Source organism: Falco naumanni, chromosome W, assembly GCF_017639655.2.
Source record: "Falco naumanni isolate bFalNau1 chromosome W, bFalNau1.pat, whole genome shotgun sequence".
In the NCBI taxonomy this organism is placed as follows: Eukaryota; Metazoa; Chordata; class Aves; order Falconiformes; family Falconidae; genus Falco; species Falco naumanni.
The window spans coordinates 2,970,218-2,994,891 of NC_054079.1; the positions used below are offsets into that span (position 1 = coordinate 2,970,218).

At 36.0% G+C, this 24,674-nt stretch overlaps 1 protein-coding gene and 1 long non-coding RNA gene across 5 annotated transcripts in view; one reads left to right on the forward strand and one right to left on the reverse strand.

The window, feature by feature from the left end:
• The window catches only part of LOC121080495 (transportin-1-like), an 86,205-nt gene extending 62,130 nt beyond the window's left edge, over nt 1-24,075 (forward strand). For 2 of the 4 annotated variants that reach the window (XM_040578533.1, XM_040578535.1), the window contains 16 exons: nt 2,310-2,370; nt 2,704-2,872; nt 4,933-5,085; nt 6,219-6,444; nt 7,382-7,553; nt 9,065-9,151; nt 9,934-10,041; nt 10,254-10,412; nt 10,509-10,596; nt 11,713-11,811; nt 12,075-12,170; nt 15,010-15,085; nt 15,900-15,999; nt 18,125-18,199; nt 21,231-21,294; nt 22,438-24,075. In XM_040578533.1, coding sequence (XP_040434467.1) covers nt 2,310-2,370; nt 2,704-2,872; nt 4,933-5,085; nt 6,219-6,444; nt 7,382-7,553; nt 9,065-9,151; nt 9,934-10,041; nt 10,254-10,412; nt 10,509-10,596; nt 11,713-11,811; nt 12,075-12,170; nt 15,010-15,085; nt 15,900-15,999; nt 18,125-18,199; nt 21,231-21,294; nt 22,438-22,610 — 1,906 coding nt within the window. In that variant the 3' untranslated portion in view covers nt 22,611-24,075. Of the gene's footprint in view, nt 1-2,309; nt 2,371-2,703; nt 2,873-4,932; nt 5,086-6,218; nt 6,445-7,381; nt 7,554-9,064; nt 9,152-9,933; nt 10,042-10,253; nt 10,413-10,508; nt 10,597-11,712; nt 11,812-12,074; nt 12,171-15,009; nt 15,086-15,899; nt 16,000-18,124; nt 18,200-21,151; nt 21,295-22,437 lie in introns of all 4 variants that reach the window. The other 2 variants (XM_040578536.1, XM_040578537.1) reach the window with 2 other exon arrangements.
• The window catches only part of LOC121080496, a 30,467-nt gene continuing 26,470 nt past the window's right edge, over nt 20,678-24,674 (reverse strand). Inside the window, exon 4 of the long non-coding RNA XR_005825393.1 lies at nt 20,678-20,687. This is a non-coding gene — a long non-coding RNA (uncharacterized LOC121080496). The remainder of the gene's footprint in view (nt 20,688-24,674) is intronic.

Below are 24,674 nucleotides of genomic sequence, written 5' to 3' on the forward strand. Positions count from 1 at the left end.
TAATACTAATCACCTTCTCAGTATAAAACTTAAACCTCTTCTGGCCTACATGAACATTGACACTGCAACAGCTTCATCCTTGGTTGTTGGGGATTTTTAAGAAGCTTTTAAATTTCTAGAAAAACAGATAAGAGTAACATTACATACCTCTTATCTTTCAGTGTTTTGATGTTTCAATTTGTTAAAAGCAACTTGTTTGTTGGTGAGTTCTTTTTGGCTAGGGAGCTATATAAATTTGCTAATACTTGATGAAAATCTTTTTTTTTTTTAATATTACATTGTGGGACAAGATCTTCTAAAAACTTGTTTAATATCTTGTTCCATTTTGCTCCTGTAGGCTTTCTTTTAAAATATACAGCTCCTGCATACTTCATGAAGTATGCTGCAGAAATGACAATGAATGGGTGTTAATCAGAATACTTACCTTCTGAACTTTCAATGAAGGAATAGTAATGTGCCGTTGAGATGCACAAATATTATTGGTGGCCTGAGTACCTTCAGAAAGAATGCTCCTCAGCTGCAGAATATACAGGGATTGAGTCTGTCACTGGTGCTGAGACAGTCTATGGCGATTTCAGTATTACCTTGATTTGGCTTGTAATACATATTTTTGTGGGTTTCTTTTTGTAATGAATGTGTTTTTATGTGAATTATTTGACTTTTTTCCTCTGTTGTGGTTTAACCCTAGCTGGTGACTAAGCCCCACACAGCTGCTTGCTCACTTACCCCACAGTGGGATGGGGGAAGAGTATTGGAAGAGTAAAAGCAAGAAAACTCATGGGTTGAGATAAAGACAGTTTAATAGGGAAAGCAAAAACCACGCACACAAGCAAAGCAAATCAAGGAATTCATTCACTGCTGCCCATGGGCAGGCAGGTGCTCAGCCATCCCCAGGAAAGCAGGGCTCTATCTTGCATAATGGTTACTTGGGAAGACAATCACTATCACTCCAAATGTCCCCCCCTATCACAGCACTCTCCAAACTAGCCAGCTGCAATAAGATTTTTTACCATCACATACCAGCATACTCTTCATGCTAGTCCCTCTGCTGCCTTCTCCTATGAAGCTTGGTTAATTAACATTGATAACATACAGCTGTGGGCTGGCTTCAGGGGCAGTGGGTTGGCTGATGTAGACAAGGTGCTGGTTCTGTTAAGAGGTTGGGCAGCCAGTGAAGAGAGACCAGCCGAGGAAGAAGCAGAGAGAATATGTGACCTGGATAAGGAGAGATTAGGAGTAGGCAGTAGAGGGACTGGCATGAAGAGTATGCTGGTATGAAATAATAAAAGACCTTGTTGCAGCTGGCTAGTTTGGAGAGTGCTGCAACACCCCCCTTCCTCCTTACCCCAAGCATGGCACCATATGGTATGGAATACCTCTTTGGCTAGCTTGGGTTGCCTGTCCTGGCTGTGTTCTCTCCTAATTTCCTGTGCCCCTTTAGCTCTCTCACTGGTAGGGCCTGAGAAACTGAAAAGCCCTTGACTTAGCACACTGATGTTTTTGCTTGTTGCTAGGTAATGTTTATACTATCAACACTGTTCTCACACCAAATCCAAAACACAGCATACACCATCTACTAAAAAGAAAATTAACTCTATCTCAGCTGAAACCAGGACATCCCCTAGTACTTTTTTTTTTTTGACCATACATCAGTACCATTGGAATCCCATGACCGTAACCAGTTTAATAACTAAGTAAAGTTCTGATATAGGCTAATGACTAATGTCAAGATCTCTGCATTGTTGGGAACTTGCCTTAAGGGGCAATACTTGAAGTAATCAGAAAGGGATAGGATAGGAGGGCTTAATGTGGTTAGACTTCCATCCTTAAGAGTAAACATTGAAGATCACTGGCCCTAGAATTGAGCCCTGGGGAACCCCACTGGTGACTGGCCACCAGCCTGATGTAACCCCATTTACTACAACTCTTTGAGCCCAATCAGTCAGCCAGCTGGTCACCTAGTGTATTATGGACTTGTCTAGCTGTGTGCTGGACCTCTTGTCCAGAAGGATACTGTGAGAGACAGTATCAAAGGCTTTGCTAAAATCCAAAAACCCCTATGTCTACTGTCTTCCCTTGGTCAACTAGATGGGTGACCTTATCACAAAAGGAAATTAAGTTGGTCAAGCAGGACTTTCCCCTTGTGAATCCATGCTGGCTATGACCAATGACTGCATTGTCTCTTGAGTGTTTCTCAATAACTCCGAGGATAACCTTCTCCCTAATTTTACCAGGGACTGAAGTGAGCCTGATAGACTGGTAATTACCAGGTTCTTCTTTCTTAATATGTATCAATATTTTTTTTGTAGACTGATACCTGTGTTGGTAAATGGTATGAAATATTCAGAGATTGATATTATTCTGTTAAAGGTAAGCATTGATTTCTTTTATACTCAGTAAGAATATCTGATTTGCTTCTGACTTGTAAATCAGAATGATTGAGCTGGTAGGCTAGATCTTGTCTGCCATCTGTTCAATAAGGATCTAGCTTTCTGGGGCAAGGTATGCTGTTCCAAAAACTAAATGCGACTACTGCCATGTTTGTTGCAGGAACAATGGCATTTTTAGTTAGCTGGGCAGCACAAGTGGGATGTGAATCTTTCATATGCTTATAAAATCTTGAACTAAAATTTACATTACATTCTTAATTTCCTTGAGCATTATAGTTGCACTAGTTTATCTGACAAAAGATTTTGATGATAGGGGGATGTTGAAGAAGATGAAGCTATTCCAGATAGTGAACAGGACATAAGACCTCGTTTTCATCGTTCACGGACAGTAGCTCAGCAACATGAAGAAGATGGTATTGAAGATGATGACAATGATGACGATGATCTTGATGACGATGATACTATTTCTGACTGGAATTTAAGTATGTCAAAGTAATGTGTAAAATGATTTAAAATATAGCTACTTACATAATACAAGAACTATAGTAAAAAAGAGGAGTTTGCGTATAGGAATACTGAGGCTTTGTTTTGAATAGAAAAAGAACTATCTACTGATATAATTGGTGGTTGGGGCAGAGGGAGAAGTCTTTCAGGTGGTGTTTTGCCTATGTAACTATTGACAAAAGCTAGCCATCTGTAAGCTTATTTCAAATATGACCGATAGAGCTTCAAACATCTACTGTGTGCAATTCAACAGAAGCTTTGGATTTTGAATTTTAATTCTACAAATCATGGATCACCTGTTATTAATTTAAAATGTCTTACACATTCTTAACTTGAGGAAGCTTAATAATGCTTTCTTCAGTCTTCCCTCTAAATCTGGTTTGTGTGTTTGATTTCCTGCCACTTCCATTTGAACATGCTACTACTGACAACCATTACGGGTAGTTCAGATGTAGTACAGATGAATGTACCTTGAAGCTTATGAATCAAACAACTTTGAGACATATCTAAACTTTTAAAATGATTATTATTTTAGAAGAAAATAAGTACAAATATGCTTACCTTTTGTAAAACTTTTTATAGTTTTAAATTCATAATGCTGTTCTTGTAGTCATTGTGTGTAGAAATTGCAGAATTGAATACATATTTTCTAAAAAATGTAGCTGAAATGACAGAGGGAACCCAATGGTCCACAGTTTTGGTTAAGATTGTGAGGAAGCTAAAGCTGACTAGGAAAGAGTGAACAGAACAGTTAAGAAATCTCTTTTGATGTATGTCATCTGGACTTGAGAGAATTTTGATTATCTGCAATTCAGAATTGTGTGCCCTATTTCTTATTCAGTGTTCCATATTTTACTTCCAATTTGAACAGAGAGGAAACGTCAGCACAGCCTGACAATTAGCAGCATTGCTTACTAATGAAACCTGTTAACTAAATATGGGAGCCTGCCTTTTTTTCCTCTAGTAGAAAGCTGAAACAGTCTTAGCTGAAAGCAGCAGGTCTTGGGGAGTCTGTGCTGTTTGTTATTGCTTTGCAGTGGAGATCTGCTCTGAGTTGAGGGCTTGTGTTTTGTTTTCTTCAAACTTGTTGGACATAATCTAAGAGCAGAGCTATCTATTTATTATCTATTCTAGCAGTTGCTACCTCCCAACTGGAAACTTCTGTGTCCTGTTTGGGCCCTCTAGCAGTTTAGGTCCAGTTTGGGATTTTTGCATGTTACATTTGCTGTGTATATTTTGCCTGATTACGTGTCTTGTATATACTTTTGTTCCAGTTGGATAGTTTCTGACAGATTAAGAAGGAACTGAGATCATAATAAGCAAAAAAAGTGCAGTATAAATTCTGTAATGCAGGCATTCTTTATAAATCCATCTTAGCATTATTTTTCTTGATATGACAGCACCACAGCAGAAAACCAGAGTAAGGATTTCTGAGTCATGCTTTGAAGTTGGTTTTTTATGAGCTTTTGTGTGCTAAAAATATGAGATTAAAACTTTCAAACAGATTTTGAGGTGGTATTCTTTGTATTGGTGCATCACAAAATTAGGTGTAAGATATAAAAGCTCAGAGCAGAGTTCAGTGAATTTCTTTCAGTCTCTAGAGATTGATGACTTTTTTTTTTTTTTGATACATGGATCATGTTTGAACATTTTCTTTTTAATCAATTGCAAATATTTTTAGGCTATTTCTCCTTAGTTTCTCCAGTATGTTACATTCATGTCACAGACCTTCCCTCTTCCATGGTGTTACACCATCCTGAAATTATGTAGTGTATATAATGTTGCAATATAATGGTGTGGTTCCTGCCAGTGAGTGTTTTAATATCCCCAGTGTATAAGTCCTTTTAGTGGCTATAAAAATGCTGTAAAATGGCTTTCTAAGAGCTGTGGCTTTGTACAGTGGATCCCTGTGTATTGTAATGAAATGAAACTATCTTTCCTCCTAATGCTCTGGCAGCTCAAATTTAAAATGAGGATTATACTGTCTAACTACAACTGCTTGTATAATAAGCAGATTAACACTGTTAATTCCCCTCAGGGAAATGTTCTGCTGCTGCTTTAGATGTCCTGGCTAATGTATTTCGTGATGAACTTCTGCCACACATCTTGCCCCTTTTGAAGGAATTACTCTTCCATCCCGAATGGGTAGTTAAAGAATCTGGTATCCTTGTTCTTGGAGCAATTGCTGAAGGTAAGGCAGCAGTGCATATCAGGTTGCTGAACTTATGATTGGTTTTAAAACAGCTCTGTGATTTCTTCTAGGTAAGTTTACTTGTGCAAACAAGTATGCATCCTTAGCTGATTTGGTTTTGGTAATTAATCTCTACATCTACTAGTTGGTGACTGAAGTTATTTAATTTTCCATTTTCAAATCTATGCATGTTTTGGAAGCTAAATAACTTAATTTCTTACATTCCTCCCTTTCTTAACTCTGCATCATATATTTATTGGTCTCTCATGAAGTACTACCTTGATTTGATGCAACAGGAATAATTAATAAATTTGAGCCTTACCTTACATTTCATTCAGTGCTTTCAGAAATGGAGAAGACCTGTCCTGTGACTTCAGTGCCCTGAGCTGCTTTCTCTGGATGTCACTGATTTTAATGTGATAACTTCCATTTCTTTGTATTTACTCACAGGCTTGGCTTTTTGCCTGCATTTCCAGCATCTCTGTTCATTTTGCAAACTGAAGGAATATGTTTGGGTCTATCTTTTCCTAGTGTCTAGTGAACATACTTTTTCTTTGTTGCTAGAAACCTTTTTTGTTGGTTTTGATTTCAAGTCAAGCAAGGTAAAAGTTAGTACCTTGGCAAATCTCAGTGTATTGCTGCCCTTGCTGACTTAGTGTGTAGCTTTTATTGCTGGTCAGTATTTGTGTGATATTAAGAGAAAACAAGAAGAAAATTAAATTTCTTAAGGAATACTTTTTAATGATAGGATTGCTTGTTATCAAGGCCTAATCTTTCTCTTCTTGTCTCTTGTTCACTCTGAGTAGACTGACATAAGACTTCCAAGCTTTATAAACTAATTTTATTTGGATATTCTTGCTATAATCCATTTAATGAAGCAGAATTTTTCAGGGTTGGGGAAGTACTGAAGTAGAAAAGTAGTTGAAATGAATGTAACTTTGGGGATTTTAATTATTGTTTGTGGTGAGGTTTCTTTTTAGGACTTAACATAAATTAGTTAGGCTTGCTTTGTATATTGTTAAAATGTATTACTACATGATAAAGGATGAAAATACATCCCTTCTAGGAAATAACAAAAAGTTTTATTACGTTTTCTAATTCTCATACTGTAATAGCTATATTTTTCCTTCTAGGATGCATGCAGGGTATGATTCCTTATCTTCCTGAGCTGATCCCTCACCTCATTCAGTGCCTCTCTAACAAAAAGGCTCTTGTGCGCTCCATTACATGCTGGACTCTTAGTCGCTATGCACACTGGGTAGTTAGTCAACCCCCAGACACATACTTGAAGCCATTAATGACTGAGTTGCTAAAGCGTATTCTGGATAGCAACAAAAGAGTACAAGAAGCTGCCTGCAGGTGAGCCAAATCTTAAACAAAAAGCACTATCCATGACAGTGCTTTTTCATGGGAAACTATTTTAATGCCTTTATTGATGAATGCATGACTCCATTTCTAGCTCATAATGTATTTTTTTTCCTTTTAAATTGGAGTAGGTTCAGCATCTTCTGAAGTAGTCACAAATTACTCCAAGCTGTAATAAAATAAAAACAGATAATTTGTATTCTCTTCTCCATTTGTTGTGGTTTAACCCCAGCTGGTAACTAAGTGCCACGAAGCCACTCACTCACTCCCCCCTCACCCAGAGGGGTGGGGAGGAGAATCAGAAGGGAATGTAAAACTCAAGGGTTGAGATAAGAACAATTTAATAATTGAAATAAAATAAAACAAAAAGAACAATAATAACAATAACCATTATAATGGAAAGGAGGGAGAAGGGGAGAGGAAAGAAATCAAAAGGGAAGGGAGAGAAGAAAATGAGTGATGCACAGTACAGTTGCTCACCCAGCCAGTCTCCCCCTTCCCCTCCCCCTCTTCCCCCCCCTCCACCCCCCTCCTCTCTCCCCCTCTCTCCCCTCCCCCCCTCGTGCAGGAAGTTCAGCAAATAAAGTTTTTACATGTCAGTTTGTGTGGGGCAGGAGTGTACACAGCAGGCTGCCAAGAAAGTTTCTTTATAAAGCAGAATTAGATCTTTAACATGTATGCATAACAGGATTTACAGGAATATTTTTAAATTTTCTCATCAGAATATAAGAGCTGTATCTATGTTCAATCAAAATAGGCTGAGTTTGTCTCAGTAATACCATTTTGAAAACGTACCTTGGATGAATTTGAGGACTAAATACAGTTCTATATTTAAAAAGAAATGGGTAGTGTGGGACATTTTGGGGTGGTCTTGTTTTGTTTTTTCCAAGATACTGACTGACCTGTTTGGGGTGGGTTTTTTGTCATTCAGTGCCTTTGCTACTCTAGAAGAGGAGGCTTGTACAGAGCTTGTTCCTTATCTTGCATATATACTTGACACTTTGGTCTTCGCATTTAGTAAATACCAGCATAAAAACCTGCTCATTCTTTATGATGCTATAGGAACTCTAGCAGATTCTGTAGGACATCATCTAAATAAACCCGTGAGTATACCTTACGTTCTGTAGAAACACTTGTCATATATTGAAAAACTGTTTTGGTGGGTTTTGTAGTGTGCTTTACATGTTATAAAATGGAAAAGCTGACCTTTCTGTGTAGGCTTCAATAGTAATAAATATTTACTTGTAAAATACATAGACTGCATGTAGTTTTCCCACTACACAAATATTCCCCATTTTGAATAAATAATTGTGTGTGGTGGCTTGTAAAATGTGCTTCTCATTATTGTGACTTTTTTCCTCATTCTCTGAATTTTTCAGCTCAGAGGAGATATGTATATATCAATATAGATATGAAATGAGGCTTTAAAGAAAATGGTGGAATGTGTATGCTAATTTCTTATGACTGACTTTTGTTGATTTTTTTTTAATTTTTGTAACCATTTTCAGTATAGCTAAGCTGCTCTGTATCTTTCCAATGTATTGGAGCACATTATCATTAGAAATTGCTTTATCAGAGTGTAGGAAAGACATGCATTCTTTATATATAAAACCACAGAATCCTTTGGACAAAGCACAGATAACACACAGGTGAATATAGTGGGGGGGGGTTGTAGTGTACATATGTTCATTAATAGGATGTGCATACATGTCACATGCATCTTATGATGACTATTGAAACTTGATTTATTTCTCCATAGTGCTTCACATGAAATAGACATACTAGAATAAAACAATTTGGATTGTTGCCATGGCATTTTATTTGCTGTCCAAGACTCCACACCATCAAAGGACATCTTTTTTCCAATCTCTCTCTGGCCCTGGCCAGCTTGATATTTGACAGCACCAGGAGGAAGCTAAATGGGAGCTCCTGGTGATGGTGGGACTTTCTTCAGTCACTTAAAATATTGTATCTTTGGACACAGCATTAGCTGGCAGCATCTGTTGGCTCTCTAGATGCTTTCTGGGAACAACAGTACTACAGGGATGCTTTGTTTAATATCCTCGTGACTGTGACAGCAGTGGCAGGGAAGATGCAATATCTTTATACAGAATTGATAAGTGCACCCTTCTGAGGGGATAGAAAATTACTTCATCAATGAGTAGTTGCTTGAGGAAGAGGTTTCATGAACTTGGGGGGATAGGGTTGTAGCATCAGGGGCAATGGGAGATGGTTGAGAAAAGCAGGTGGCAGATGCACGGCCAGATTGCATTGCCAGTAAAAACATTTTCTGTAGGCCCTGAAGCAATCCTATAGACTTGTAACAACCCAGGTAGCTATTAAAAGTTGCTAGACTGAAGCCAAACCTAAAGGAAAAGATTTGTTCTTGCAAAGCTACTTAAGTGCCTCAGCAAAAAATCTTGACACATAAATTGTAAATTCTAATATTAAACTACTTCTACATATTGCAACAATTGAATTATTACAGTATATCAATTTTCTTTTGCTGAAAAAGTAGAATATATCAATTCTTAATATATCAGTTTTCTAGCTTTGAAATAAACTAGTATGCAATGAAGTGTTTCAGTAGCTGATGCATTTTCATCCTAAACAGGAGTATATTCAGATGCTAATGCCTCCGTTAATCCAGAAGTGGAACATGTTGAAGGATGAAGATAAAGATCTCTTCCCTTTATTAGAGGTAAACATTAAAATTTGAGCATGTTTTATCAACTTCTTTTAGGAATTACCCCTTTTACTAAAGATGCTCCTACTAGGAAGTGTGACTAATAAAAGCTGACAGTGTTAGGTATTTCCCATTATGGAAAAAATATTATGAATTGTAGTGAGAAAAATCTTGTGACTAAGGAAATGTCATTAGGTTTAGCAGAAATCTCTTAGGTTTTGGGGTTTTTTTTCCTGCTACTCTTGAGTGTTTTCTTTCAGATTATTAAAAAAAAAAAAAAGTTCTATCCCCCTATTGTTCTTGTCTTTTCTCCTCACTCTCCCTTCATCCCTCTTTTAAAACTATTATCAGACAGGCTGAAGGTATGAACCAGACCATGTAGTCTATTCTCTGTACTTTCCAAGTGTAATGCAGGGAAACACTTCTAGAGAAATTAGTTTTGTAACTCTTGGGTAATGTTAGGGCTTGTACACAGTCAGGATACTGAAGTTTAGTATAAGTTCTAGCTGAATTATAGTAACTGTCTTCATATGAAATTTCTTGGCCACCTCTAAGAAGATGCTGCTTCTGCAAAATTTTCTCAAGTGACATACACAGGAGAGAGTAACAATTAGCTGACAGTTGCCTTGGCTCAGCTAATCGGTACTGCCTTTCTAGGTTGTTTTTACTTAATCAGTTACTTGTGGATATACTTAAAATACTTCCAATTCACCTCTCCCAAGTAAAAGGCACTTCGGGGGGTTGAGGAAAGTTAGTGTGTGTGTATCTCATTTGTTTGTTTATTTGTTTTATTTCAGTGCCTGTCATCAGTTGCTACTGCCTTGCAATCTGGCTTTCTTCCATACTGTGAACCTGTGTACCAGCGTTGTGTAAATCTGGTGCAGAAGACTCTTGCACAAGCCATGGTATTTTTCTATTGCTATTCTGATGTTTTCAGAATATCTCCTTATACCAGTGTATTAACTATGTAAGGTTATGGGTCTGCAGGGAGATTTATAGTATTAACCACTGAATATTTAAATGAAGCTGCAGTTCTGAAACTAATTTTTTTTACTTTTATGCATAGCCCTGAGAATATTTAATACTCATTTTGAAAATGCGTACTTATTTATTGCAGTTGCATAATGCTCAGCCAGACCAATATGAGGCTCCAGATAAAGATTTCATGATTGTGGCTCTTGACTTACTCAGTGGTTTAGCTGAAGGACTTGGAGGCAACATTGAACAGCTGGTGGCTTGCAGTAATATCCTGACATTAATGTACCAATGCATGCAGGTGAGATGAGTAACCTGTTTAATCCAAGGATTTTCTTTCTAAAGAGAATAAGAAACACTTCTAGAATCATCAGATTTTTTTTCTTCCTCTCTTTAGGATAAAATGCCTGAGGTACGGCAGAGTTCTTTTGCATTGTTAGGTGATCTGACAAAGGCGTGTTTTCAGCACGTTAAGCCTTGCATCGGTATGTTTCTTTTATATATTAAATAATTAACATGTTTTACAAACTGATAAGAGGCTGGTTTAGCCATTGTTAAGTTCCCTTTTCTGTGCCTTGCCTTGTCATGGTGTTGTAAGTTTTCATTTTCCTTCATTAGTAAGGGTCTGTAGTCTTTTTTCCTTCAAACTGTGTGTTTAAGACATGTTGTTCTTTTTGTAGACAGTGTAAAAGTTCATTTTACTTCTTGATTTTGATAATGTAACATGCTTCCTGTTGAGCTGGAATACAGCTAAACAGATGTACTTAGACTTCAATTAGAACAGCTGCTTTCTTTGATAAACTTTTTAATTTGTAGCTTTTTTTGTTCTACTAGTATCTATTGTTGCATATTATTTATATATTTTGAAATTAGAAAACTTGGCTAGAGGGTAGGTTTTGGGGGTTTTTTGTTGTTTTGTTTTTAATTTTAGTAGGGAAGTAGCATTAGTTATACACTCCCACATTATTCACTGTCTTTTCCTTCAGATACTCTTGAAGATACACTTAACTTAGCAAATGAATGCTTGAATAGGCTTGGAATTTAAAATTTATTTGGCAGATGTTATAATCTGTCACTGTGACTAATATTTTATTAAAATTTAATCAAGGCTCTGATTTTCTTTCTAGACTTCATTTTTGTTGGCTGTTGGGTTTTTTTTGGGGGGGGTTGGTGGATTTTGTCTTTGTTGTTGGGGTTGTTTGGGGGGGTGTGTTTGGGGTTTTTTTGTTTGCTTTTATTTAGTTGTTTTTTAGCACAGATGAATACATAGTTATCCAGGTGTGGGTTTTTTTCCCCCACCCCCAGGAAGGGGAGAAAAAAGGTTTCTAAAGTTACATAAAGGTAATTAGAAATTACTATTAGAAATATTTTTAAATCGTAGTTTGAAAAGATTTGTGTTGATCTGCTTAGGTTTTAAAATCCAGGTTAATCTGATATATAGCATAAATACAACTCTTGTAAAGCATTACACCTGAATTAACAAGAATTTAAATAAGCTTACACACTGTTTTAAAACCTTTTGTTCCCTCCCCATGATCTTACACTAATGGGACAAGATGGTTGTATTGTGTAATGAGAATTTAAAATGTTGTACTTTATAGCTGATTTCATGCCCATTTTGGGAACCAACCTAAACCCTGAATACATTTCTGTGTGTAACAATGCCACCTGGGCAATTGGAGAAATCTCCATCCAGATGGGTAAGACTTTTAATTTTTTTTTATTTTTTTTTTTTGCACATTTACAATGGTTTGTCTGGGTGGTGGTTTTAGGGGGTTGTTTTTAGGTTGGTGGGGGTTTTTTGTTTGGGTTTTTGTTGTTTGTTTTAGTGATACTTTCATGTTAAAATTTAATTTAAATTTTATATTCTTGTCCTTGACAGTAAGTTAAATGTACCAGTTTTAAATAGATTATGTATATTAATGATCATTTTCTTCTGAATGTTTCTTTTTGGCTGTTTCAGGTATAGAGATGCAGCCTTATATTCCAATGGTGTTGCACCAGCTTGTAGAAATAATTAACAGACCCAACACACCAAAGACATTGTTAGAGAACACAGGTACCCAAAAACTGAACCATTCATGGTGAAGGGAATTAGTTATTATTTTTTATAAGGATTAAAAAAATTGCATAGGAGTTATTTTATTGCTATGTATTTGGTTTTTGTAAGCAAAACCAACTTGTTTTGCAAAAGCTCATACAAGTCTGTCTTGTAGCAAAGCATCTATCATATCTAGATTATTAAAGTTATTGATTTCACACCTTTATAACATTTAATATTTATTCATGATCTATTTAAGTATTCTTCTAATTTTATTTATGTATACAATATGACAAATGTATGCAATAGCACTTAAAGACTTAGTGGCTTTACACTGATTTTAATATGCATGTACTGTATATATATGCCTAGTGTTTGAAACAAATGTAATTGGCATATATAAAATGAATAATGATCTCTGAATTTACAAAAAATGCACTTATTTTTTTAAGATAAATTTGTAGTAATATGCACAGAAATTTAGATCTCTGATGGCAGTTTTACCACAACACAACTAAAAATTACATATAACTTCTGTTACCTGGTCACTTAAATGCAAATTTCTGAAAAAAAGTCTAATAGTGGCATGCACACTTTTGTTCTGGCTAGCAGTTTTGCTGTCCAAATTGGGAGCAGTCCCCAAATTGGAATTTCTGAGGCTTGTTTCTTTTGCCTTTATAGAGGGCATTTTCTGGTATGAAGAGCACCTTCCATACTTCAGCAAATCTTTAATAATCTATCAGATTTCTGGTTTACAATTTTACTAATTGAGAATCTTTTGACTTTTTTCTGTTGGAAAACTGGTAAGAAAAATAATGGTTTAGTCATTATACTTGACATAATTCTGAAAATGATGCAAATTCAGTGCTACAATTAGAGATATTTTTTTTTTTTTAGTTAAATATAAGATAAATTGAAGAGTGGTTTCTTCCAGTGCCTATTTTTTCTTCAGTACTCTCTACGCCTCACTCCCTCATTTAGTATGGAAGGTGAACTTGAAGGAAAAATTGCCTAGTTGTCTGGCATATTATAGATACTGCTTTTTGAAAATATAATTTTGGAGCAAATAACTACCTGCTATGAAATACACCATAGAATAGTATAGTAATATAAATTTTCTTTCCCCCTGCCCCAACCCCCTTTGTCTGCACTGATGGATGTGTAATACCTGTAACTGAGAAGCATCCAATACTTAAAAGTTTGCTTCCATCGCTGCTAAGAGAATTTTTTTGAAGCATCCAAACACTGATTTATATATTGGGGGGGTTGGGGGGGGTAGGGTTGTTCGGGTTTGTGGGGTTTTTTTAGTATCTTAATAGTTACTTTAAATGCGGATGCATAACTGCAAATAAACGTTGAGTGTGATGTACATAAGTTTGTTGTGGGATATTGTGCTGCGTGCCGTTGGTACATGCAAGAGTATTAATGTTTTCTGCTTTTGGTTGTTATGTAATGAGCTATAAAAACACTTATATGGAAACATACGAGACTACCTTAAGTAAAAGTAGTTGCATAGGAAATAATGAGTACATGCCAAAAAGTTAACCTTTGACAGAAATTACTATTCCTTGTACAGACTATAGCTGTGAGAACTGAACAGATAAACCTTAAAAGTGTATTTTCACTTGAAAGTAGCACTTCAAATGCAGTTTTAGAAGTTAGATCTGCTGAAAAATTAGACACTGCATATTGAATTTGAGTAATGATGTCTGGGCAAAATAGTACATTACCAGTGAGCCACAGCTTTTGTGGAATTAGTAAGTTTCAAACTGCTAGTATATCCTACACTAAACTTATTGGAGAAAGCATCATCTGCTTTATTGCATGTTTCATGAAACTGTTCACAAATGCCTGTTAATTACTGTTGCATAGTATGTCCCTTGAACATAGGTTTCCTTTCTCTGCTTCATATAAATCTGCTGGATTTTAGTATTATTCATGTATTTTGCTTCAAATAATCCTGATACATTATTCCCCACCTTCTCCTTTTTCTAAAGATTAATCTTTTGTGAGTTGAGCAAGCACCATTAAAACACACATTTGCATGATGACATTTTCTTCAGTCTGTTCCTCAGAACAAAGGACCAAACTACCTAACTGTCCATAGAAGCAGTTTTGCTTTTCATGTTTCCTTTATGATTTTGTATCAGAAGTCAGATTCTTTACAACTTTTATGAGGAAGCCTTTTCTAAACAGGAGAAATATTGAGATTAAAGAATTAATTTTCTGCAGTCAGTTGCTGTGAGTTAGCAACCACTTCAAATTCTCTACAAGATTATGAAGAAAACAAATATTTGGTGCTCTCTGAGAAATGTTTCATCTATTTAGTGTTTATTAGACAGATCACAATATATTCAATGTAAAAGTATTATTAATGTATTTTTACTGATAGATAGTAGTAGGCCTATTAAAATCTTTAATTCAAACTATTGAAAAAATGTTTATGACTACTTGATACTTTAATTCCTTTCTGTCAAGAGTATCCATAATTAGTACTTTTTATTAAAAACTTTGAAGTATATGGTAGATAAATTTACTGTAAGAGATGATTCTGAAGAGGGCAGAATGACTGCTTATATTGGGAAGCCTTTGGATTTTAAATTGTGTTTTTTGGTGTTCTCTCATTTTCCTTAATTTTTCTTTTACCCTGGAGAGTATACCATATATGTTGCTGCCTCTTATTTAGGGGGTGGTAATAAACAGCACTGGTGAAATCTTATGTTTACTATCATACGCAGATTCTGTTGGCTTCTGTTTCTGAGTTATTTGTTGTTTTTTATTTTTTTCTCCTCCCCCCTCATTTGCTCATGTCTTGGTTGGCGTTTGGTGGTGTATAACCGTGATTGCATTACCTTAGCAATAACAATTGGTCGTCTTGGTTACGTTTGTCCTCAAGAGGTGGCCCCCATGCTACAGCAGTTTATAAGACCCTGGTGTGTATTATTCAATCTTTTTTTTTTTTAATTCATCTTTCCCCCCTTTCCCCCCTTTCCCCCCTTTCCCCCCTTTCCCCACCTTTCCCCCCTTTTCCCCCTTTTGATATATTTTTCAGTTGGTTACAAAATCTCAATCCTTAATCATTGCCAACCATGTGACTAATCTTGTCCTATCAGGTTTGTGAGTTTTTAGTAGCACTGTCATCTATTTTTTGTTGTGGCTAATGGCTAATTTATGCATGGGATAAGATTGTCACATGCTTGCGTGTTAAAGCTTGACTACAAAAAAGCATTTTAAAATCCTCCAGAATGATAAAACAACGCATGCAAATACTATAAAATTTAAACTGTGCTTTACTTTACTTAAAATTCAGTCTGAGGCTTGAATTGCTGTAAAGAATGTTTCTAGACTTGTTATACATAAAATAGCTTGCTTGATGCTGTAAAAAATAACTGTTCTATAAGTGGTATTTGACATAATTCATACTGTGAAAGTATTATATGTTCTGCTTCTAATAACGATAGTTTCTATAAATATTTCATATACATGTTTCTTTTGTATTTAATGGAATACAAATCACACTTTCTATCTGTATATAGTGCAACAGGAAAGCAAGATTCTGGAGATGATACCTAATGGGAGTATACTAGTAAAGACTGTGTGCAACAAGTATCTTTCTAAGTGTCCAAAACAGTGTTTCAGATAAGATTATCAGTGTGACTTATTCCATCAAATACTGTAATCTAGTTCTGACCTGACTGAATGAAAAAGTAATAGAATTACTAAATCTTTTGTTCTCCAACTTACTAGGTGTACCTCTCTGCGAAACATAAGAGACAATGAAGAAAAGGATTCGGCATTCCGTGGGATATGTACCATGATCTCGGTCAACCCCAGTGGAGTAGTCCAAGTAAGATACATGAATAGATCTTAACTTTTTTGTTTTCTTTACTCGTGACATTTAGTGGAAGCTATATATGGAGTATGAAAAAGTTTAGTTTTATGTTAATTCCCTGTAGTACATGCTATAGTTGGGGTTTTTTATGTCAAGGAGGCCAAAATGTTTATATTTCAAATTATACATATCATGATACTTCAGGATTTCTGCCTCAGTAATCATCACTTATGGAAAGGACATTACTGTTAAATTCATTTTTTGCCTTTTACTTACAAAGAACATGTAAATAATGATCTTTGATTAACTGTATTTTGATACTTTTGACAGTCTTTTTTTATGTTGAGGATATGTATGAAAATCCAAGGCAAAAGTTACATCATGGTTTAACCCCGGCCAGCAACCAAGCACCACGCAGCCACTTGCTCACTCCCCCCTCACCCAGAGGGATGGGGAGGAGAATTGGAAAGGAATTTAAAACTTGAGGGTTCAGATTAGAACAATTTATTAGGTAAAGCAAAAGCTGCACATGCAAGCAAAGCAAAACAAGGAATTCATTCACTAATTCCCATGGGCAGGCAGGTGTTCAACCATCTCCAGGAGAGCAGGGCTCCATCACGCGTAACGGTTACTTGGGAAGACAAACACCATGAGGCCGAATATCCCCCCCCCCTCCTTCTTCCCCCAGTTTATATACTCAGCATGACGTCATATGGTATGGAATACCTCTTTGGCTAGCTTGGGTCACCTGTCCTGGCTGTGTCCCCTCTCAGTTTCCCGTGCCCCTCCAGCCCTCTCACTGGCAGGGCCCAAGGAACTGAAAAGTCCTTGATTTAGTATAAATGTTACCCAGCAACAACTAAAACTGTCGATGTCCTATCAACATTGTTCTCACACCAAATCCAAAACACAGCACTGTACAAGCTACTACAAAGAAAACTAACTATCCCAACTGAAACCAGGACAAGCTGACATACTAAACCTATTTTTCAGATGCAATCTAGTTTTTTTAAAAAAGAGAACAAAAACAATAACCACCCCTTCATTCTTAAAACTTGGGTAGAGAATATTCTCTTTCAACTCTACATATAGTGCTTACATCAGAGGTCCTCAAACTTTTTAACCAGGGGGCCGGCGCGTGGATGAAGTGGCAGGCAGTCATTTGCGGCTGCTTGGTTTCCCCCCCCAACCCCCAGCAGGGGGGGACGACAGGGGGGTTCTGTAAATATCGGGGGGCGGATTGAGGACCCTGGGGGGCTGTATCCAGCCCACGGGCCATAGTTTGAGGACCCCTGGCTTAAATAGTCAATATGACAAGGAAGATGCATCTCTTTAAAATAAATGGTACATCTCAAGAATAGAATATGACTTACTCTTTAGTCTCTGCAGCTCCTAATATTTTTTAAGAGGAAAACAAAGGCTAATTTCCCTCTCCTCTGCCTAGAATCCTTTCCCCTGAAACACAAGAATTAGGCCTCTATCTTGCTTCAAATTTTTCAGTTCATTTCACTAATCCCTTATTTTGTTTTTAGCATTTCCCTCTTCTACTGTCCATTTGTTCTTTCACATAGCTTAAAGAGAGGGAGTAATTAAGGACTTCATTATTCCAGCTCTCTTATATAGTTTTCCTCAGTTCCTATTGAAAAACATGTGCATTATCAACTTTAAGACATCAGTCTTAAGCATTAATGGTGTAGGAGGAGGTAATGCGTGACAGCAGATGAATTAAACGTAGGGATTTTGGAGTGGCTTTAGTTTTGAACCTGTATGATAAACATTCTGTGTATCCCAGAAACAACTTCTGGCTCTGCTTAAAGAAGTAAAACAGATTTTTTCCCAACTGGAAATACATGTTAGTGAGTTGTGAGTATGGTCTTGAGTTTGTCGATTGTTAAGATGATTGGTTCTCAAACTTGGTATGTGTACTGAAGGAATTAGTTAAACAAGTGTGGTGTGGGAGGGGAAGAGGTGTTTGATTTCTGTTTTTTTAACTGTACTTTTATTTAATCAAAAACCTGAAAAATCAGAGCTATTCCTACACTCAGCTATTTCTATTTCCATACACTTAAACAAACATCAAGCATTGTTTTCAGACCTATAAATTGAGGTTTCTAACCTATGTGATTGTTTAATCTTATAGGACTTTATTTTTTTTTGTGATGCTGTTGCATCATGGATTAGCCCAAAAGACGATCTGCGGGACATGTTCTGTAAGGTAATGTTTCTAGCATGACAGTATATCTGAACTGTGGTAGTTCTGGATCTTTTGTTTCTTTCTTGCTTTCTGTTTCCACTATTAGCACTTACTGTATTTGTGGTCATGAGGGCTTTCTTGTGAAGTCATAAACTTTCAGACAAAACATCATAAAAATCTGAAGTTTTTTTACCTATATTTTCTTATATGCTTTCAGGTTATTCCAAAAATTCTTTTTAACAGTGTTGAAAAGCTCACTTGAGATCTTATTAGAAATGATAATCATCTTCAGAGAGCTTTTCATAATGTCCAGCCTACTCCATTTTGACTGCATTTGGAAGAACAGGGCTTTTTGTACCACATATAAGACATTTTTTCTGGGTTGGGTTTTTTTTTTTCTTTTCCAGAACATGAGATCTGTGTGGTTCGAGACTCCCCCCCTCCCTGATGCCTACTTTTTTTAGAGATATCTAGAAAATTGCAAATGAAAAATCTTCCAGTGGCATTCTGATATCCTGATCTGTTTATCTTGCTTCAGCTGTAAATAAAGTTTTTTGGGGATTGCTTAACCCTCCTCAGAATTCCTCTTAGATAAGCAAGTCATCAAGAAACCAATGTATAGGGATAGCCAAGAATGCATTCCTAGACAAAGTGTCAATAGATTTATAGATTTTAAGCAAAAGGACTGTTTGCCTTGTGTAAAATAAACAAAAACCAAACAAACAAAAAACCCCACCCAGAATGTAATATATTGTGTTTTGGCACTACTGTCTTAGGTTAACAACCAGAACAAAATAAACTTATTTCTGTTTCATGAACAGATGCTGTTACTGTTCAGTAGCGTGGCTCCCCTCATATGTTGTAAGTGAAATTTCTATTTTTAGGAAGGATGTATATCAAGATTTAATGGTCCACTTAAAGCTGAAATGGAGCATATTTCTAAGTATGTACTTAGATCATGGGTCAGTATTAGCACTTTCTCTTCAAGTAGTGCCAAGTGTTCACATCAGAACAGAAGCTGGAACTCTTGAATCCCATCTTGAGGAGCAAAGACAAAAATTTTGTCCTAGTTAGGAGAGGCTTCAAAGGAACATCAGGGTCAGGAGATGCATGGCTGTGAGTATCCATCAGCAGAAGGAAACAGGAAATACAAGCTTAACAGAAAGTCCAGGAATACTGTCTGTGATGAGTCCAAAGCAGTTTCAGTACATGTTTCTGTCCTGGTCCTTCAGCGTTTCAGTACTTGCTTCAATAAGCTATGCTCCTTTTTTTCAAAATTTTTCCAGGATATCCATGTGGGATCTAATATGTTCAAACTATACAAAGTGTTTCTTGATTGCTTGGTGTACGGACATCCTTGCTTTTTAAAGTGCATTCTTTTGTGCTTTTTGCCATGCAAGAAAGGAGACAGCTTTTTTCAAGTAGTGGCGTGCAAATTTTTTAGATTACTTCCTCACTGGAGTGAGTTTTTATGCTAGCTGAATACACGATTACTGTAGTCCAGTTACATGTTTTTTCCAACAATAATTATGTCTTTTAGGAACAATGGGGAAAAACTTTATGTAGTCCCATGAAGTCTTTTTCTTGCTAGTGGATTGTGCAATGTTTGGGTTTTGGGGTGCGTTTGTTTTTGGAGCACTAGAGCTGAGAGAGAAAATACCCCTTCCAAAAGCACGGGTAGATGAACTGTCAGTGTTGAGATCTGATAAATACCCTAAGAATTGTATCATGTTTTATAAAAGCAAGATATCTGAAGACTGTAGCTGAAGCTCACTTGCTAAAACTGTACTGCGAGTGTTCCTTTTGTTGCACCTGAACATTCTTACATAATTTTTTTTTTTTGGTAGTTTCTTGGCAGCTGGCTAATAAGACTCTTTGGGTTAGAGAGGAGTGAATCTGCCTGTGAAAGGTCTCTTTCAGAGAGAAAAGCAATAAGTTAACTGGTGATGCTGTAATGTTGTTATTGCTACATGCTATTTAAGAACACCTCTGCTTGAGAAAGCTGTGTTGAGGGTGAACTCGGTGCCATGAGCTTCAACTTTGACATTGCCTTGTTTTGTGAGGATGTTTTCCTGACAGACTGTTCCACAATTCAGTATCCTTGAGTTTAAAAAGAAAAATAAACCAAAATTTGAGACACACTGCATTCCTTTCTATTGGGAGGAGCCACTTCATCTGATTTTGTTCTTTCATGTTTGCCTTTTAACCTGCTGTTTTCAGGCTAAAATACTAAGACCTTTTTGACAGTACCATTCAGTTTTCATAGTTTTCAGTTAATTTATTACATTGGAGGGTCCTGTAGAAATCTCCCCCCTCCCCTCTTATGCCAGCTTTTGACTGCTGTGGATCCCTGTTCTTTCATAACACAAAAGATTTTAATAGCTTCCTTTTTAGTAATAGTTGTTTACAGGTTCCAAGGAAAAAACACAGCTCTTGCAGGATGTTTTTATATTTGCTTAAAATTGACAGGCATTCATTCTGTTAAATGCTGGTGGTGGTTCTGGCTCAGCTTTCCTACCAAAACATATTACAGGGGTTTTTTGGAGGAAAAAAAAAAAGTTAATACAGTAATGTTAACATATAAACTGTAATTGACAAAATGTTTACCATTCTGAAATGGCCTAACTCTAGGTTTTAAGTCACCATAGTCAATAAAAATACATACGTACACATATGTATATTTATATTTATATAGAATATAATATATATTTATGTATTTCATACTAATTTGTGTGGGTAGCTATACTCTATGTCACCCTTAACTGTAATATTGTGTTTTTTTTCTTTTAAGATAGACATTATTAGGCTTCCTTTGTTTCTTAGTAACACTTAAATATTTAACTGGAGAATTCAAATGGACAGATGCACAATCCAGCAATTTGTGATTTACTGCATATGTTGCTAGTAAATAATGATTGTGTATCTGCTGTTTAATTATTATCTTGACACACACCCCCACCACCCCCCTTGTAGATTCTTCATGGATTTAAAAATCAAGTTGGGGATGAGAATTGGAGGCGCTTCTCTGACCAGTTTCCTCTTCCCTTAAAAGAGCGCCTTGCAGCTTACTACGGAGTTTAACCTTATGCACTGTAACTGCAGTCCCATAATTAGAGGTAAGCACACGAATTTTCCTTGCTTAACAGAGCTGTATAACAGACTTCCTTCCTGTTTACATTATATGAAACAATTAATTCACTAGACTAAAATTTTTTAGGTATGCTGGAACAGATATCTTTCCTTCCTATAAGAAGAAAAAAGCCTCTGCTGACTGTAGAGCTTGACATTTTGCAGAGGCTGATGTGTTTTATGCACCAATTCAGAATTGTTACAGTTCTGTCAAGAGAATGATTCAACTTCAGCAAAGAACACTGACTGTGCATTCTAAAATACTTGTATTCTTATACCACCTTGCTCTGTATGCTGTTTGTGTACACTATAAAAAGCAAAGTTCTTGTATGTAAAGTAGTGCGATACTGTGAAGAGATTATTATATTACCCCCAAAAAAGGGCAAATTAAGTTTATTCCTTCAATCTTTATATAAATTTGATACTTTTTCTAGAATTTTTATATTGAAATTATGGGAGTGAATATTGCAATTCTGTTTTATTGTTGAATGGACAACTATTAAAAGTCAGCCTAAGATTTGTCAGTCAGTGACATAAGAAACTGAATTACATTTTTATCTGAACAATGGATTAAAAATAAACCAATGTCAAACTTTTATACATTTATAAATTAGGGCATTTTAGTTCTGAAATAAGTGGATTTTTTCATCCTAATGAAGAGGAATCCAAAGTGGTAAAGCTGTCAATTATCCTCAGTTTGTACTGAGGAGACACTATGGCTATCTTTTTTAATCCACCTAAAAATGACATTGTTAGGTCAGTAGAAGGTATGTTTAATATTCTTTCTCAATGTCATAACTACCTCATAATCTTGTACTAAAAAGGCAAAAGCTTGTTAGAATATATAGGACTGCTTTTATCTTAAATCTAAGCTTAGCCACAGCAGTGGAACTGTCAGTGTAGCTTTAAAGTATATGGTGGTGTTTCATGAATAATAATTTATCTGGTATAAATGGGTTCTTTTCTTAAACAGACTTAAAAAAGAAAATCTATACATAAGTTCATTTTTAAGTTAAAGGTTGGCACCTTACCACTTAAAAAAGGCAAACAAGCTCTTTGTTTATGCACTGATCTGTCAGTTAAGGTTCAAGGTAAGATTTAACTCTATACTTCTATCTTTTCTTTTTCAGGTCCTTCAGTCTGGGAGACTATGAGGGAGCCTCTGCACCCAGGGAAAATGTTACCCTTTACTGGGGGGAAGGGTAAACCAGTAGGGAATACAGTACAATCCCAACCCTACTGGGAGGGGCGGGAGGGAGGTGTTGCCATCGCTGTATTAAGTCGATGTTGGGAAATGTTTTAACATCTGGAGCCTTTGTGGGTGGAAATCTGTCTCCTATTACAACTCTGCACTGGATGGGAAGAAGAAAACAAAAATCTATTAACAAAACAGTACATTCTGGACTATTGTGGGGAATTGTACCAAAATAAGAACAATATAATTGAACCATAGGAACATGTAAAGAGGAAAACTATTTTGCGCACAATAAAGGAAACCTAAGAATAGGGGTCAAAAACAGTAAAAGGCTTTCTTTTTTCTTTTATGGTTTGTTTTTTGGTTGGCTTGTTTGTGGGGTTTTTTTAAGGGTTTTCTACATTATTTCATCCTGCTTGATGGGATTCCTAGGTAATTTGCATGTTAATGAATAACTAAACAAATGAAGTTAGTACAGTTAAAATGCAGCTTGTGTCTCTATTAGGAGCAGACACTTGCAGTGTACAATATAGAAACCCCATCATAAATTAATAAAGGTTAATGTAGACAAAATGAAGCAACCTGCAAGCTGGCAAATGAGTTGCTCCTTTCATTTTTGGGGTAAGGGGAGTAACACTTCAAAGGAAAGATTGACATCTTAATTTTTTACGTTTAAAAAAAATTAAAGTAGCAGATATGATTTGGCTATTGTACTTAATTAGATTTAATTTCTAGAGTAAGGCATTATTCTTAATGTGCAGCTTAAGGTTCAGGCATTCATTCTGGCTCATAGCGATCAGAAGTAATTTAAATTAGTGGGAAAGTAGCATGCTTGCATCACATAGAATGAAATTGGTATACATTTACCTATGTTGCACCAGTCTTGTGCTGCAGTTTACCAATTCAATATAGCCCTGCATTTAAAATTCCTTTTCTGAGATTCTGTGGATCTTATTTTTCTTAAGAAAATAGCTATAAAGTACTGTAGTTAACAATTAGGCCTTGAAATACATTTTTAGGCTCTGTTAAGATTGATAGTGTATTGTGTGTAACCTGCACAATGTGGAAAGCTAATATAACTACAAAATATTTGCCTCTGTGCTGCCAGTGTGATGTGCTTTCTGCATGGTTATATACTAGTGATTTTTAGCAGAATCTCTAAAAATGAGTTACATGGTAAGACCTGTTAAAAGCTGCATAAATGTTAGTTGGCACGTAAAGATAGTTGTAGAAGTTGATGACTTGATTGCTATATTTGTGTTTATTCCCACTCAATGTGTATTACCTTTTATGCTTTCTTTTTGTTCACAGCATGATCTTGGAGATGTTTAAGTTAATGGATGTAATGCAGGGTATCTGCAATGTATCAGCACATGTTGGTGGCCCTGTGTGATGTAGTTAAATGCACAAGGGTGCAAGTTTAAAGCTACGGAGTGAAAGTTGGTTTGGATCCTCTTCATTTCATTTGTTTAGCTTTTCTGTTGATGGGGTTTTGGTTTTTTTTTGTTTGGGTTTTTTTTTTTTCTTCTCTCTACTTACTTGTATTCCTGTGAATAAATTCTTATTAAGTTAACCCTTTACTTTTCTTTTCATGTGTATTTTCTTATGTACTGTAAATGTGAAATCCTAACTGGTACACTTGATCTTGTGTTCATCTGGAAGTAGCAAGTCTTTATTATTTTAGATTGCCTAAAGAGTATCTCATGATGATAAAGGAAAATGGAGAGATTTTAAACTGCTGGTCAGAGGTGTGAAGCTGCACCTTTCCATTTTTTGAGTGCTGCATAATTAACCTGAAAAACAAAACTAAGTCATAACAGCCTTTTTATAGATTTAGTTTCTCACCGTTACATTGCAAAATTGGATATTGAATAATAGTTTGGGGTTTTTTTGGTGTTCTGTGGTTTGTTTGTGGTGGGTTTGTTTGGTTGGGGATTTTTCATGGGGTTTTTTGTTGGTTTTGTTTTATTGTTTTTTTTAAGAACTTGCTGCTCTTTGCATGGTTCTATTCTTTGAGTCTTAAATGATTTAGCCCTGAAGTTTGAGTTGGATGAGTGTGGACTTATAAATGCTGTTTAAAGAGTTTTGGTGGGGTTGTTTTTATGTGTGATAGCATGCACATGCACATTTAAATGTGTGTGTCCTGTTCTCCCCCCCCTTTTTTTTTTTTTT